This window comes from Acanthaster planci, linkage group LG14 (assembly GCF_054643075.1).
Source record: "Acanthaster planci isolate LZ-2023a linkage group LG14, COTS_SCS, whole genome shotgun sequence".
Classification (NCBI taxonomy): Eukaryota; Metazoa; Echinodermata; class Asteroidea; order Valvatida; family Acanthasteridae; genus Acanthaster; species Acanthaster planci.
Window position 1 is genome coordinate 6,432,553 of NC_141790.1, and position 18,240 is coordinate 6,450,792.

Sequence of the window (18,240 nt, forward strand, 5' to 3'; positions counted from 1 at the left end):
GATTATTTTAAAGGAAGCTTCTATCAAGTTTTAACTGTAGTCTCCTCTCATAAAAAAGTATATATTGATTGCGAGGTTTGCATACATGTACCTTTATCGCCCTCTCAATAAGGGGGCAGATTTCTAAAAGCGAAGTTCAGAGCATCCTTTGGTCTGCCCTCCAAATAAGGGGGCAGAATTCTAACAGTGAAGTTCAGAGGATCCTTTGATCCACCCTACCTATTGGGGACGGAACAGAATTCTGACAGCGAAGTTTAGTGCATACTTTGATCTACCTCCTTGGCTGGGAAGCCTCATTTCTCCCTTGGACGCCCACCTGCGGAATCCCAACCGGGGAAGGTAACCAAGTACTGAGTGCCATCAAAGTTTTTATCTTTGCATATTCCCATCATCCTATTAGTCTGGTCCCAGCCAATTTGGCTCATCAGGCCGGTGTTTATCTCCGGTTTCCTTGGCATGAAACAACTGAGAATATTTAGATTCCCCCCTGGATGGGATGCCAGTCCATCGCAGGTTGCTTCCCCAGCTAATGCTGGTACCCATTTATACTCCCGGGTGGAGAGAGGAAAGCAGGGGTGAAGAGGCTTGCCAAGGGCCACAACATACTGCCAGGAGCTGGATTTGAACCTCCAATCCTATGATTGGAAGCCACAAACCCTAACCACTTGGCCACATGCCCGCCAACATGTACATGTAGTAGTTCAATAATACATGTAGTTGATTTTTGAATGTGTGGGAATCATGGAATATTAACAATTAAAACCACTTGTGACTTGGCAAAGAACTTCACTAAATTATAAGTACAGTGTACATGTACACGTACAGTACATAGCATTTTCAACATTCAGCAGAAGACTTGGTTCGAACCCATTTTCTGTACCATGACATTATATTTTTAAGAGAAAAGTATTCCTTCAGTTCATCTCAAAATTAAATGAAATAGTCGATCATGAAATTGTTAAGTTGTTATACGGTTCTGTTTGTATTCATTTTGACTATTTGGCCTTTGTGGTGAGGATATTTGGGTGTAACATACACATGGTGTCAATGTTATACCTGCAACAGTATCAACACCTTTTTTCTTCCAGATTCAAGTCCTTAATAGAGATTATAAATCTTTTAGGCCTCTAGTAGATGGATGACTTTGGTCTTTAAATTAAATACAGCTCATCAGTTGCATTCTTTGAGATCATTGTGTTTGTGGGATAACTTTCTAAAATAAAAAAAGCACTTTTGTTCAAATCATAACCGAACAAGTACATTTGTTTTTTGTCTGTTTAAATCCAAAAAAGTTACTTCTTGTAAAGGAGTCCTCTAAAGGAATCACCGTGCAACATATACATGTATGTGCACAAAAATTGTTCAACTGACCACTATGTTACATCTGCACTTAATGTGACAGCCCTCAATATATGGTGCACTGACTAATTGTGTGTACACTATCAACATTTAATCGTTTCTGCATTTAAAAGTATATTTTTCCTATCTGAAAACTACATATATGATAGATGAACTTTTTGAACACTTTTAAAATTTCACTATTATGTCACACTTTGTTCCCGAACCTGATGGAATGACGCACTTTATCAAAACTGTCTTGCATGCAAACCAGGTAGTTTGGGGAAAATGAAACCTGTTCATGCACAACACAGTCTCGCTTTACAATTTGACATGTACTCCTGTAATTAAATTACCCAAGGTACCCCTCAATTTTAGAGCAACATTCCAGCTACATGTACATGTGGGAGATGATTTGCAGGCCTTACATGTATCTGTAAACCTCATCTTGGTTTTGGACTATCAGTCTTGGTCTGGGACAGCCTGGTCTTGGTCTCCAACTATCAGTCTTGCTCTTGAATTGGGACAGCAGGTCTCAGACTGTCAGTCTCAAGTCTTGGTATGGGACTTCCTGGTCCTGACTACAACACTGATAACTTAGGCACAAACAAGTACTTTCTATAATTAAAATACTCGTACATGTACATTGTATGTATGTTTAATACCTCATGGTCCATCCACCAATCAATACTGCAACACGTACACCAAGCTTTCGTTCAAGATATCCACCAATCCACATGCTCAGTCCCTGACCAACTAACATCAGGGCGAAGATCAAGCTAGCCTCCTGCAAGGAAAATAACACAAACATTAGTAGTTTAAACTAAAATTTTTTGTACTTACATGTACTTCAATTATATAGAGAAAATTCTCCTGGTGACAGACAGAGCATAATGTTCAAAACGTTGAGTACCCTCCAGTTCTTTTCAGAACCACACATACATGTACTTGGAAAGAGATATCCTTGCATGGTGCTACCGCCAACCTCTATAACTTCCTTGCGACCTTCATCATGAAGCTCCTATGTACAAAACAGCGGATCACTTCAAGTTTTTCTTGTGCAGGTTCATTTTCTCAAATTTCCCCCCAAATTTAGATGTACATATACATGTACTGTATGTTCAGCTCTGATCCTATGAATATGAATTTCTTGCCCAGCAGAAGTTTTTGCATTATCCGCTGCATTAAGAAATGACAAGACTGACAATAATAGCAATGTGTGCAATGGTGAAGGTGATGGTACAAGTTCAAGTTTGGTGTACATGTACATGCACACTTGTACATATTTCACTTTGTCAAATTTGAAATTACACATGTAAACTTTGTGAGTAAACTTTTAAAAGGCTTTTTTGTACTTATTTTAAGAAGTACACTTTTGTGTGTTCTTCATTGAAAGTCATTTGGGTGTCCCATTTGCATTAAACCTAAATCAGACTAATAAAAAACTTTCAAAGCCAAGCATTGTTGGGGAATCTGTCTGCAGGTATGTTTAATGGGGCCAACAAAGGTGGCTCCAGTTCCTTTAGAGTTTTCCATTTGTCCATTTGTCCTTAACATTTTTTCTACTTTTCCTCATATTAAGCCTCAAGTTTAAGTCTGAAATAATGTGACGCAGTGTAAGAAGTTAAATAAATGCCACATACAGCTATGTACATGTAGGTCACAACATTTGAAAGTTTGAATACTATAATAAAGTGTACAGTCAATTACCCTGTGAGGTATGGCTCAACCAATGCACGGGTAATAGGATATGTCAAATAAATTTTCAGATTATCGTCTGAATCTATCAAATAGTTCCTTCAGTGAATTACAGGCATGCTACACTGCCTGATATTGCTAAAAAAATGTACATTATTGGCCCTCAATGTGTAACATACCAGGCCATGCAAATTACCATACCTGTACAGGTATGTAAGAGCCAGATAACTGCACCCCCCCCCAAAAAAGGCTTAACTTGCCCCACTCTTCCATAAATAGGGAGGAGTGTCATTGATAATTACATTACCTTACAGTGTGAAACACAATCTTTTGGGAGCTGAAAGCGGTTTACAGTGATTCACCATGCATAACATAACAGGGTCATTCCATGAGGTTGGGGCACAATTTGTGACGGTGTCAATTGTTACATGGGTTACGTAAAAATGAACAGCTATTTCCCTGCATGTGGATTCCAAATTGGCATTGTTATACATCTTGCAAGGCTGAATACAGAGGTGTTATTTTACAGAGTAAATGACCTACTCTACAGGTCATGAAAGATGGTAAAAGGTACCCACGTACTGTAACAAGGACACCGTCACAAATTGTGCCCCAACCAAATGAAATGACCCAACATTCAGTTTACATGAACATTGTACCTTGTAACGAAGACTTTGTGGCTGACTGAATTCACGGATGTAGGATGTGAAATAAGGTGACATATTTCCTGTAAGAAAACACATGTACCAAACACACATATGTAGTTTGTCATTTTACATAACAGTGTGGTGATCATAACAGCAACTTGCAGTATGTGCTTATACTTGGAAACAATTATTGCACACTGACATTTAGAAGTTTGCACATGTACCTGTAACTGCAGGTGAGATAAAGGCTAACAGGCATGGAGTGAGAGGAGGTGATTTATTCTATTATACCAGTGTAGCAAGTTGGTATGCACAGTGGTGTTTTCCAAGCATCAACCCTTTTCTCTTCCACCTTATATTTTTGTAACTACATATAATGTACATGTACAGATAGAACTGGGTGATACACTCTGTTAAGAGAAAACTGTATTCATTTTTCCTGTACTGATAGCCAGTTAACATCAGATTTTCTTACCCAAACAAGCTGCTGGGGGTGGGGTTTCAGCCTTGCAATTTATCTATGATGCCCATAAAATATGTAGGGAGGCACAGCTCTTGACTTCATGCATCAGTATTTTCATTCTTTTCCCCGTTTTTCAGTTACCCATGTAAAAATTGTGACGCATTTCCATGCATCAGCCAGTTCACATAAAAAAGTCCATAGCGTGTCACCCCATGACCATGTGTGTTTTTGCCAATTGTTTCGATACAGAGAAGTTGCTACCCATAGTTGGGATTTCATAACCTTACATGTGCATCTCTTTTATAAGTGTGGTTTTGCTCCCCAGCAAATCGGCTAACCCAAAGGTCTTTAATCACCTTAGTTCTTTTGTACATGGGGTGTGGGCTACCGAATTCAATTCTAATTACTCAAGAAAGGCATTTCTGTTTTACTGTTGGCTGGGGGTAGGTCAACTTAGTAGCAGCGTCCGTGTGTAGTATCGTCTTCCATACTTGATCCAACCAAGCACAACGCGTTAATACGTCAACCGCGGAAATGAAAAAGGAATTCTTATATGAGTGTACATGTACATGTCCTCCATGGAACAAATAAGGAAAAATTGTGTGTGTGTGTTTACACATTTACACACATTTGGCGTCAAGTTGTTGAAAAATGAGCCATCAGAATTAAAACGCTTATCCTTAAGGAACATATACATGAATGTATATGTATGGTGCACCGCCTCTCCCAAAAGATTCTAGTGGATGACTTTACATGTGCAATACTGCATTGTTTTCCTGGGCATCCATTTTTCACCTTGCTTTCAATAATTCCTTGCCATCCACTACATTCATGGCCATGTACAGCATGATATCACCAGAGAATTTTCAGATTCCTTTTCACATCATATGTCTAGAATGGTATCAGCAGGGTGATAACAACCGAGTTTGTCTCTTGGCTGACTTAAAAAAGTTTGAAAGTGGACTTAATTTCCTATTACACGTCTAACCATGGAAATGAAAGAGTATAAATAATGTAACTGTATATGCAGTGCTGTTATTTGTTGATTTTTGTCATTTTTTCATCTGGCAGACACACTTTGGATTCACTTTGTACATGTACATGCTTGGTTTTGTTGTTTGCTCTGATCCTGGCAAAGATACACACTGGTACCTCAGGTTGTGATTGTTTTTATTGGCCGAGAATCTTCATGTGATATGCCACAAACAGGCAGGTATTGGATCCCAAGAACATGGGTGATATTCACTGTTGTACATGGGTACATTACCTCCATCTTTTCCATGGTTGGAAGTGTCATTTCCACTGTGCTGTATTGGTGTGACCTTAGGTATAAGGTTGTACAGCTATACTGGTATGTGTACATGCTGGTCTGTATATGTGAGATGTGCGATACTTTTTCCGCTATTTTATTAACAATTGCTCATACTTGTTTGTACAAGTAACTGGGCCGATTTCACTGTAATTTCAATATAATAACATCAGCATTTGATAGTTTTGAAGACAAAGTTTTTCTCATTCCCAAAATGAGATCTTTGATTCCTTTTTGTTTGCAGGGCGGCATCATATTGAAGAAAAATACAGAACATTCTGTAAATACATGTGGGAATATGTGGTTCCTTATTCTGCACTATGGGAGAAACCCCCCATTTTCAACATGTTTTTCATCTTGTTCCCTTACATTCATAAACTTCGCCTTAGGTGCCACTTGCCCCCCTCAAGTGTACAAAACACCATGGACCCCTACACAATAGGCAACAATAATGTAAGTCTACAGTACACTCCTGCAGAATTCACCAAATCTTTATCTTTGAGCTTACACTTAACTCTCTCTTCTGGATAAATTTTCTTATTTCATGTACTTTTCAATTATTTATCCCCTCGCACTGTTCCAAATTTATACCTGAAAAATATAGCCTTCATGCCTCCATTAATTTCAACATCCTATTCATTTTAAAACCATGCAAATTTTGTGTCATGTTCACTTTTTACAGGAAATTGACCCCAGTACTGATTCATCAGTCTAGCCTTGGTTTTATTTGTGAACTTCAAGTTTATGCCAAGACATTTCAAGGTTGGCTCCCTAATCAATGAGGTACTGATAATGGTCACACATTGTGTAAATTATCAACCGACAGTGCCCATGGAATCGTACTCCAGGATATTGTCATCCCATAGTTAATCAAGGTTCCAAATTAAGAATTGTGGTAATACCAAGGATTTATTCTTTTTAATCATTTGATCAAGTCTGTCCTTAGTCCTTTTGGTGATTTTAAGCTTCCCATTCATTCTAGTACCTGTACATGAATTGTGATTTGAAACTGGTCTGGAAGGTTTCAACAATGCTTTAACATTTAAATTTATTCACCATTTTTTTTAAAGATTGAACAGTTGTCCATATTTACATGTATATTTTAACAGTAACTGTGTTTAATTAAATCCACACTTTTTTTCTGATACGTTAATATTGATATCTCCATAGTGTTTCCATGTACATGTACAGCTATCCCAAAGCAGTAAGTTTCCATTTGCTCATGAACAACTATCCATTAATACCAATGTCCATCACTATGGCCTTGGTCTGCTTGCTGGCTTTCAAGTTTTTCCATCAACATACAGTAGCCTTTCTGCTTAGCCAGCTTCATGTTTGTTTGATACCAGTATTTCATCAATATACATTGTAACTTTGGTATTCCTAGCTGTTTAGGTTTAATGTCCATACATGTACGCATGCTTCCAAATAAATGTAGCAAGTAAAGATGCAGGAAGTGAGTTGTGTCTGTAAAATTTAATCTCCAAAATGGAAAATTGCTCATACATGTAGCTGTACCGTATGTGGTTTAATTGGCACGACTCTGGTATGCCATTCCCAACTGGATGTTACTTGCTTATTAATTAGCTTTATTCCTCTCATTTTTATTCCGTGTAAATTAATTCAACCTACTGTACAGTACATGTATTAGGAGTACAGAGAATATACCTGGTACATGTATTGGTACTAATTAGCAATATTGCAGTTAATCAACATGTTATTAGGCTCGGATGGTATTACATTGTTTTTTCCTTTGAAGTGAAGTATTCTTTGAAAAGGGATATCGCATCATCAAAAAGCAGCGTTGAGCATGTTGACAGGGCAACATTCACTGAGAATGACGACAAATACGAGCCAGCATGACGGTGGTTGTGGCAAAATCCCCTAAATTTAAGTATTTCCATGTATCAATCAATTTCTTTTTAACTAAATATCTACAGTATGTGAATTAGGACATAGAATATAAAAGCGAAGATTAAATTTGCTAAATTTTTGAGTCAAGAATGATGCAGTATTCTAACACATGAAACTATAAATTGGAAATGACAGAACAAACTTTGGTTATGACCATGACAAACCACACCCCTGTAAAACATTGTTTGGGACTTCCATTCAGACACCTATGTCAATCAGCAATGCCAAACCACAAACACCAATACAGTGGCGATAATAAAACTATGAAGAGGTTTGGCTGATGGGTTAGCAGCTGCTTAAGTTTCACGTTACTTAAATTGAGCTGGACAATTGGTCTCGTCCCTCTGCTGTATGCGACAATTCAGTCATTGCACTGGATGATTCAACCCGCAAAGAATGGAATAAAATATAACAACATGGTTGTTTTTCTTTATTTCATAAAGGTTCTACAAATATTCCAAACACATTAGCAAGAATAATGCAGTACTGAAATTCCATAGTGAGTTTACCAGTGAGTATTTTGGTATTTATAGAATATCAGTGGTATACTGTTCAGTACCGAAAAGAAAAGAAACCACTATTTGGTTATACTGAAATACCATCCAAGCATACATACCGGTAAACGAATTTTAATCTTTGCAGCTTGACATTTAAGAAATTAAGGCACAGTAAGGGTCACTTATTTTCATACAAGTATTTCTCAGAATTTCTTGCTTCAAGTACTTGTACATGTACATTACTCAATTAATCCTATAAAATGTAATCTGAAAAAAAATTTCACTCAACAGAAAATACTGAACAAAAGAAAAGACAAAACACAAATGCTTAACAATCCTGCATGCATGTATATGCACCTGTGTCACAGGATTCCCTGACAAGAACCCCGGAATTTGTATTTCCGATTAGACTCTACATGTACGCAGACAAATGAACAAATGACGCACAAATAATCTGTGAATCTCAGCACTTCATTTAATTTACCATATTATTCAAAATCAATTTACAAAAACTGAACAACTGAAACATTAGAAACCATTAAAGAAATCCGGGCCAAATCAACAGTTTCTTGGCTCCACTGGAGAAGTGAGCTGCCTGTATTCAGATTTTAAAGTTCCTGTTTGTGGTCTGCGGAGTGGGATGTTTGGCATCTCTGGCGTTCCCTTCTCGTGAGAGAGCTGGGTGATGATCATGCTGTTCTGGTCGACATTAGTTCAGCCTCATGAGGTCATCTCTTAGTGTGTAGCATCTGCCACACAAGATTTCAAACCCTCATTAAAACCCTGGTATAAATTGAATTTTAAATCATTACCAGCAACGCAGCTTTTGCAGCATAAACTGCACAGAATGTCGCGATTTTTACCATCATTTACAATTTCACACGTACGGCACTGCAGACCCTGTACAGATATATATGGGCAGTGGGGGACAAGCGTGCAAGCACGGTACAACATGCTTCGTCAGTGTCCCTGCAAGGGCCTCGTTAGTGTACACCAGTGATAGCATATTGAAAGTGCTGCATTCAGTCAAAAAGATCTGATTTTTAGTCAATAATAAAATGATACATATTAATTGTAACGTATAGCTTGCACGAGCCACAGGAAATTTTAGGTTGGACATTTTAGTATCAAAACCGTGGATAATTGATTTTTTTTTTTTTTAGTATTGGCAATGAGTACTGAGTACAAAATGCTGAGTTTGGGGATGAGTCCGAGTATGAAAGTACAATGTAGTTGCTTTTTTGAGTACAAGTATTTTTTGGGCCAAGTACTTATTGGTAGTTGAATTGCATTCCAGCATTGACCTTAGAAGGTGATTTACATGAAGCCTCCCCATCACGGTTTTTGGAAGAATGATCTCTTAGTGAAACCACCCCAAGAAACCCTTAAGTTGGTATTTTATATTATAATAATATAATAGAAAAACAATATGGCAGAAAAGTCACCTGAAGATGAGAACAATTTAATTTCAGGTCTCCTTGTTTGTTTATGGCAGGTTCCTCAAAATAGGACCATTAGATAATGTTAAACTTTGGGGATGTACTTTTCCTGAAATGAACAGCAGTGAATTACATGTAATTCCCAGTGTCTGATGAAATGAGGGAAGTCATGATGACCGTGTCCATCTTTCAACTGAATTGGAGTTAATCAATTACTGTCTCAAACGTCAGAATTTTTTACGGATGTGAACAACCTGTTGAAATCCTAGCCAATAAAGTTTACTAAGGAGTGATAATCACCGCGGTTATTTTACAGAGATTTATATGTGGTGAAAGGTGATAATATTTACACATAATAAAACCATAATCGCAATTAATTGGGTCCCAAAGTCTGCAGTAGCAAATATCAATTGACTCTGTCAAAATATCGACTGCAAAAAAACAGCGAGTAAAACCAAAATCGATGTACATTGTACATGTACAACACACGCTTTAAAAAAGTGCAAAAAAGCACCCCCAACCCATCATCATTTTACAACTGGACTGATCACATTTTCTTCAAGTACGTTTCCGAAAACAGCAATCCAAAATACCGATCGTGGCAATTTTGTGGCTTCCGTCATTATCTCGCGGTGATATTAGAGAGACGTTTTGCTGCATTGTGGGCTGTTTCGCCTTTGACATCAACCAAGATAGTGCGCCCTCTTTTTCATTCAATATTCATGAGCCCCTCCACAGAATGGCAATGCTCTGCAATTTTTCTCTTCGTACCAAGGTTTCTCGAAAGAAAATCGGTCCTACTGAATGACGTTCGAAAAAAAGTGATGTCCGAGACATTTTAGTTCACACACACATTTATTTCCTCCCATGGCAGAAATAATAATAAGACAAGTCTAAAAGACATATATGCCAGAAGAGGTGGCAACACCTTAAAAGCAAAGCCTGTGGTAGGCATGCCCTTAAACAAAACATACATACATATTAATATAAGAAACAACAAATAATTGTAGCTCTAAGCAATTATAGAGTAAATGTTGAAGATGGACTATGAAAAGAAAAGGTTAAGTTAATTTTCAAGGCTACGAATATGATCAGAAGTAGTCATTGTGACAATGAGAATTATATTGCTTTACATGAGAAAGATCTTAAGTTGCCGCTTAAAGATGGTATATGATCTTGAAAATCTTACTGAAGATGGTAGAGTATTCCAAAGTTTGGGACCAGAGTATTTAATGTTAAATTGATAGGCAGAAGTTCTGTGTTGCGGTATCTGAAAATGAAGCTTGGTTGACGAACGAGTGTTGTATTTATGCAAGCCACAGTTAAATACAAACCTGTTTGGATCTGTTACGGGCATCAAATTATTTTTAAACTTATACATAAATAACGCTTGTTGATATTTGTTTAAGTTTGACATAAAATATGATTCATGATAAAAATATAATAGGCAGAGTTGTTAATTTTAAAGTAATTTTCAGCAGGAATATCTCCCAAATAAATGGCAAAATGAACATCAGGCATGGAATTTTCAAACATTACAAGTGACAAATTTGACATCTGGAAATGAACATATTGTACTCATTATACATTTTTGATGCAGCCAAACTCAAAGATTATGTTCAGTGGTTGAACAGTTTAAGACCTGGCAGATGTGTTGGTATAGTGAGAGTGATTGTAAACAGTAAGAGACTGAAGAGAGCCAAACTTTCCTCATCATTTTCCATCAATTTTGTGCTCTTTTTTCATGGATTGTTTTTAAAGTTATTTCTTTGGTGCTTTAAAATACATCAGTTGAAAAATATACTGAATTCTCCTGCTTGAGATAGGTTTTGAAATCAAGTCCTCTCGCGTAACTTTGACGTAAAACTTTAAATGAATTCAACTCCATATGATTTGCATTGGTAGCCAACCAAATGTCCTCTAAATGGTATGCCTAATTATCCCCAAATATTCATTTTTATAAATCTGCCAATTTGTATTTCATATGATTAAAGTCACTCTTTTAGAAGTTTTGAAAATGATATTGTGGAGTTGCATTTTGGTCAATTTTATGAAGAACATACCTTATGTTTATTTTCATTTCAGTTGATACATGAGAATGTGTACTTAATGTTAGGCAGATTGGTCTTCCAACAGTCAACAGGTTCTTGATTCAGTTGGGCTGGCCAAAAGTAGTCCTTGTTAGCAAACGATACACAGATGTAGCCTTTAGAATCTTTCACTTTAGCTGATTACTCCTTATAAAGTGTAAACTACTAAACTGATTTTGTTCTAGTTTTATTTTTTTCAATTCAGGACTACATGTCCCATAAAACAATTTTACAGCTTAGCACGTGCATATGAATTCACCCAGATGCAATGGTCATCATGCGCATGTATTTTAGATTTTTGGAAGTGATGGGCATGATATTTCTCTTTCAGATCGGGCAATTACTTCATTTTCTATAAATTAATATGGTAGTAAATATTTTCAAAAAGGCATTTTTCAGAGGTGATTTTTTAAAGAACTAAATGAATACAAAATAATCGCAAACTATTACTGTGGTATAACAAATTGGTTTATTTTGGGGTTGTAGAGAGGGGACAAGAGAGATTAATACTTCCTGTAGCATTGGTAGTGTGATTAATCTACTTGATCTAGTACTTTTCATAGTAAGCACTTTCTGTGTGTGTCTTCCTTCAGGATTGTGTTTGTTGTGCATACATGTACATGTAGCTTTCTGTTTCTTTTTCTGTGCTTGTGTTGTTCTGTTTGATTTTTGCTCTAGCTTGGGCATCGGGTATGTACAGCAGTGGTTGTTCATGTGTAGATTGGAGGAGACCCTGGTTTTTGGTTTTCTCCTTGTTAGGCTTTCTGAGTGGGTCACCTGTAGAAATAGTTCTTCAGATTTCTTCAGGTCAATTCTGTTTCCTTCAAGTAGAAGACAATTTTCCGTTCAGCCTCAAATAACCTTTGTCTGGTCATTTCTGGAATATTGTTCTTTGTCTTTTGATTATCCTTGTCTGTAAAGTTCGTGTACTACTGGACATGAACATGACTTTCTTCTAGGTCTGGGATGTCTTTGGCACGTTTGTTGTAGTGTTTGGGCTGTTTCTCTTTTTGGTCTTTCATTCTATTCCTTTCTTCTTGTAGGAATTCTGACCCTCTTGGCTTCAATAGGTTGCTCGTTATTGGTAGGGTTGTTGGTGTTCTTCTGCTATGTAGCTGCTGTGCTTGACTGGAGCTGATTCCAGAAAGGGGCATCTTTCATGTCTGATAACTGGCTTAGCTGTGTCTTCAAGGGCAAGTAAAGTTATTAAATTCCTACCCTCTGGCAGAGTGTTTAAACTCCTGTGAGCTATGCTGTGGTCCATTATCACTTATGATTGTTTTGGATTCCTTACCTAGTGAAGTGACTTATCACGTTGGTGATGATAGATTTGCTGCCGAGGTCTTACAGGCAGTCCACTTCCTAGAAGTGTAATAGGTTATCATCCCTTATTAGGTAACGCTGGCCCTCTAGTTTGAACAATTCAGCTCCAAGTATTTCCCATGGGTGATTTGGAAGATCATATGGCATTCAAGTTTCTTTGTGGTTGCTTAACATGTATGTCCAGTAGGTTGCACAAAGACCTACATATGCACAGTAGCAACTTTTTCCCTAATATACATGTACTTGTAGGCATGTGACTTAGCAGCTCCAATCAGTATATTCTCTTTATAAATTGTTGATCACTTCTTGAAAAATCTGAAAACTCTCCGATACCCTACTTTAGGTCAAGGCCCCAAAATCTGATTAACCCCAAGGCTGAGCCCACAAGTATGGTACATTCATACAAGAGTATACAAGACCCAGGGATCCAGTCACACCAGGCAACAATTGTTTTGTTATACCAGGGTAATAGATTTTCAAATGCAAAAGAACTTACATTTTACTGTGGAGCAATATATGCAATGCATTTCATTTCACTGAGATTGTCTTTAATAAAGTGTTCAGTTAAACAAATACAACTAAATTAACAACCAGGTTCGTTGATTTTTAAAAAAGATTTTAAAGAAAATTTTAAAAATAAGATTTTTAAAAATTCAAATCAAGTTTTTTAAATTTTACAAAAATTGGAGACAAGTTGGCACAATTGTCTATTCAAAAGCAAGCAAATTAGCTGCATGTGCAATACATGTAGATTTCTTTTATTAATTATATTACAAAACTAAACAAATTTAGCTTTGCATTGAAAAATTTACTTCAAGTAATTTGATTAAATTCACAAACCATCATGCCTTAGCCTTGGTGAAATGCTTGCAGTATAACACCTACCAGTACATGTACCCAAAGAGAAGACACTTCCTCCAGAGACAAGTACATGTACCAAGGATAAAGTACATGCCAGGTTTAACCAAACTCTAAGTTTTGACAAAATTAAAGTTCACAAGAATTTGTTTAATACTAGCAAAAACTTGAAGGCTCACAGAGGGGGGATTTGTTGTTCAAAATGTGCAAAACCTGCAAACATTTCCAATTAGCAAAGAAGAATTTAAAAATTGAAACCTTTTGGCCTCCCCCCAAAAATTAAATATATTGATTTAAATTAATGATTTAAAAAATCATGAATTTGATTTACTGATTTAAATCAAATTGCTGATTTAAATCAAGGTAATTTAAATCAGCCAACCCTGTAAACAACTGGTAGGGAATATCATCTCTCGTCTTGACATTTCCGAAGAAATTCTCTGGTAAGCTTTCCAATTCTGTCGGAGTAACAGTTGAGCCTCTCCTCTCACGTCTGCTGTGGTGCAGAAATTTGAACCACAATCACACATGCACAAAATGTTACATATTTTCTTTGTGCTGTGCTCCACCTGAACAAAAATCAAATTTCTTATCTCGTCTTAAAACAGGAAAAATTTTCTTTACTAAGGGTGACCTGGTGCCATCTCCAGACATTAACATTATTTGCGGCAAAACTGGCCCAGTTAAAAAAAACAGACAAACAATGTAAAAATTAAATGTAGTGGCAGTTGTACCAACAGCAGGAACACATACACTGTACTACCCCCACTACACATCTCATACATGAATTAGCAGAGTACCAGCACATCTACACAAACTTACACCCAACATTACACAATTAAAGTCATTGGAAATGACGCAACTGTGGGAATAGTAAAGGTTATCCATTTTTTGTGTAGCAAGGCATCACTGCCAATACTGGTACACTTGAACATTTATATATGCTACAAACATGCTTAAGCTCGTAGCATATCATGTGATCAATTTGGCATCAACAGGTCTCTCACAAATGACATCACTCCCAACAGATTTCAATGTGCATCAGTGATTTGGACTTCAAATTTCACAATGAACATCAAATACATATGAATCAACATGCACGTGTATATAACATCTGTACACTGCCCATAACATGTACATGTACACCTGATGATGCTGAATGAGCAGAAACAAGATGGTCTACTTTAAGAAAGAGCTATAAAAATTTAGTATCTACACGTACATGTACATATACATGTATTCATGACCATTGCATTATTATTTTTTATTATTTATCCTGGGGAAACCTCTCAGTGAAACACTGATTTCCAGAAGTGCCCAGCAATTACAATAAAATCAGTTAAATCCATCAAATATGATAAAATACTAAAAATCCAAAATTCAACTGAACTACATAAAAACCAAAAATTAAAATCCATGAACCAGCCATGCACACATATTTAAAGCTCAACAGTAACTAATAAATAAAACACCAACACCAAATAACGAAACTCACAAACAGGTAGGTATTAAAACAACAATGATCTGTACGTGTGTTTAAAACTTGACAGTGTTGCGGGTAGTGGGCTCTTAAGAGCAGTGGGCAAGGCGTTGAAAGCATAAGCTCCACGAACAATGAATCTGCATTTACCCGAGTTCGATTTACTGAATGGAATGACTAAGGAACCATGAGAGCCTGACCGAGTATTATAATGATGCGAATCAGTGGTATAAATGAAGCAGTTGCACAGTTGCGGTGGTAATTGCATAATTAGACTTTTATAAACCAGTATATTTAAATGGAAAGTACGCCTTTCGTCCAAAGTATCCCACTCTAATGTCGATAGAACAAGCTCTGTAGGGGTTCTCCGTGGAAGACCGAGGATGAGTCGGCCAGCACTATTCTGAATTTTACTGAGCCCGTTGAGTGCTAGTTTTGAGGAATTTCCCCAGACAGCATCACAGTAATCAAAGTGTGGCAGGATCAATGTTTTATACAACAGGCCTAAAGTATGTTGTGGGAGAACACATTTGAGCCTCCGGAGAACACCTACGCGTTTATTGGCTTTTTTAACAAGTGCATCGGTATGATGACTCCAAGTCAAAGATGGGTCCAGCAATACACCTAGATACTTAAATTGACTAGCATTGTCAATAGGAGTGTTGCCGACTCGATCTGAACATGTAAATTATTTGCCCCTCGGCCTAGTTTAGCTTGAGTACCAAACAGCATACTTGCATAACAATTCCTGATGAAGAATGAGTTGCCTACATACATGTAATGTACTGTGCATGTACATACATGTACGTGTATGGGTGTAGTACAACTGTCAGGGTGTAATACGACTGTTAAGGAAATCCAGAATCTTAACCTGACTGGCAGTTTATAGCCAAGCATCCATCAAGAAACATTATCTTCAGGCAAACTTGAATACTCAGTACTGATGGGTCGATCCATGGAAACAAACAGTGTGATATACAACCATATTGCACGGTTCATATCAAACCTCATGTAATGCACTGTTGTAACTCAAATGCACATCTGCATGACAGTAAATTCAAAAGTGACGTGTCTGCCCGTACTGATCGTTACGTGTTAAATGCACACATGTACAATTCTAAGAATTTCCTTTCTTAGTGTAAGCCCTGAACACACATACATGTAATTCCCATGCTCACTAGATAAAATTGCAGAATTTTGGCACATGTACATCGGTGTTACAGTTGTTGCTGTAGCTTTTGTCTTCTTTATATGTAAAGTGGACTTGCATGTACTGGTAGGGCCCTTTACTTTCTTTACTGCACATCAGGTTTGCTTGAAGTTGAAGATAAATTTGCTTGCACTCGTGGAAAACAGAAAAATGTAAGTCAAATTTATCAGGGAAAATCGGGCCTCCAAATACTAGTAGATAATGCTGAGGGCTATCAGAATACACTTCTTAACTTATGAAACCACCTCTTCCTGTTTGAAACTGTCATTTGTCTTAACTATAACAGGTGAATAAAACAAACTTTGTGAATTTCCATTATACATGTACATGTTTTATTATTAATATGTGTAGTAACAGTTTTGAGTAAGTTTTAACTGGCAGCACAATTCTACGGTAACAGTTGTATTAGTTTTGTTCAAAAAGTCCAGCAATCCAGAAAAAAATGCAGAGGATTGTGTATTTGGGGACCCTGTTCCTAAAGTAGAATGGAGGTCTACATTTTAACTTTTGGATTCACCTTGGTAGATGACTATGGCATCATACTCGCGTAGGGCTGATATTGAAAAAAAAAGTGAAAAAAAGGGCACGGTTTGGAGTTTGAGGGAAATTATGAGGGGAACTGTGAGTGTTTTAACATGACAAATTGTGGATTTACATTTTCATGGCTGCTTTTTCTGTAAGAGAATCACATTTTCTCACAATTTTTTTACAACTGAAAATTTACCCCAAATAGGGTCAAGTGCAGTAAAGAGAGTGTTGCCTTTGGATTTTGGGGGCTAACCAGTTGCACAAGATAAACATGACAAAAAAATGAGGGGAGGGGGCAAACACAAATCTCCAGAATGCCTGCGGGCAATAGTTAATTAGGTTAACCTGCATGGTGGGCATCAGACCACTCTCATACGGGAAAAGAGAACTTCGGGACGCCACTTGACACCCTATGCACAAACCCTATGAGACTGGTGTGAAAAATTTGGTACGACTTGGTATTTCTCCTTCTAAATTGAACATTTCTGGACATTTTATTTTGCTTTCTGATGGATATTTTGTCACTGTAGGGAAGAATTATGTATGGAACTCTTCCGTCAAGCGGGTTTGTCAGAACTCTTTCCCTGAGGGAATCTGCTTCGTTGCCTAAGGGCCGGGTATAAGTCATCCATAGTTTTGGAGAAGCGACATCACTTACCGAATGTGTATATGGTTCCCAGTGTAACGTGCACAAGAATTCCACCAAGTAAGGCAGCCGGAGCTCTCCACCACCGTTCATTTCTACAAGTCATCTTGTTCTTAGTCGTGCACTGATCACATGTGCGATCCCATGACAGGCCTTCAGAACCTTCAGCACTTCACCCCGGTAGCGGTCATGCTATTTAGTGTCAACAAGCGTCAATACATACAACTAGCGTCAACAAAGCCCAAACAACTCGAAAGTACCCTATAAAGATTTGAAAGTGGTTTTATCATAATTTAAAGACTGTAAGACCTGCCACTGTGTAAGAGAGACATCGAATTCGCCTCCAGATTCACGCAGAAAAACGAAACTTTTTCACGATGTATGGAGGCCGCCATCTTTCTTTACTACACCGCGTACGTCCAGGCGAAAACAATATGGCGGCTGGTCAGGCTGCACTAGCAGGCCCGAATTGTCTCTCAAATTTCCACACTCAAATATCATTTCGATAACGTGAACCACTAAATGATATTTAGGAGCCTTACTGATATTGTAAATGTAAAATATTTGCATAAAAATGCTTGAATATTTTGTTGAGGCTCGTTGACGTTAGTTGACGCTTGTTGACGCTAAATAGCATGACCCTGGTAGTCTAGTCTGTAAGTAAATCTCCACTTAATTCAGTGCAGATTGACAGGATTAATGAGGCCGTCATGCATTCTAGTCTTGCTGCCACGCCCGATTTTGTGCAGTATCGCTGCGATAACGGGTATGGCACCATACTGATAGTGGTACTAGGGCCT

The 18,240-nt window shown here is 37.4% G+C and overlaps 1 protein-coding gene across 4 annotated transcripts in view; it reads right to left on the reverse strand.

The window, feature by feature from the left end:
- Nucleotides 1-18,240, reverse strand: part of LOC110985293 (apicoplast pyruvate carrier 1-like) — a 98,618-nt gene extending 80,378 nt beyond the window's left edge. For 2 of the 4 annotated variants that reach the window (XM_087146120.1, XM_022246224.2), the window contains exons 1-3: nucleotides 17,453-17,976; nucleotides 3,696-3,763; nucleotides 2,004-2,125 (exon numbers count right to left, since the gene is read on the reverse strand). In XM_087146120.1, coding sequence (XP_087002246.1) covers nucleotides 2,004-2,125; nucleotides 3,696-3,763; nucleotides 17,453-17,546 — 284 coding nt within the window. In that variant the 5' untranslated portion in view covers nucleotides 17,547-17,976. The other 2 variants (XM_022246223.2, XM_022246222.2) reach the window with 2 other exon arrangements.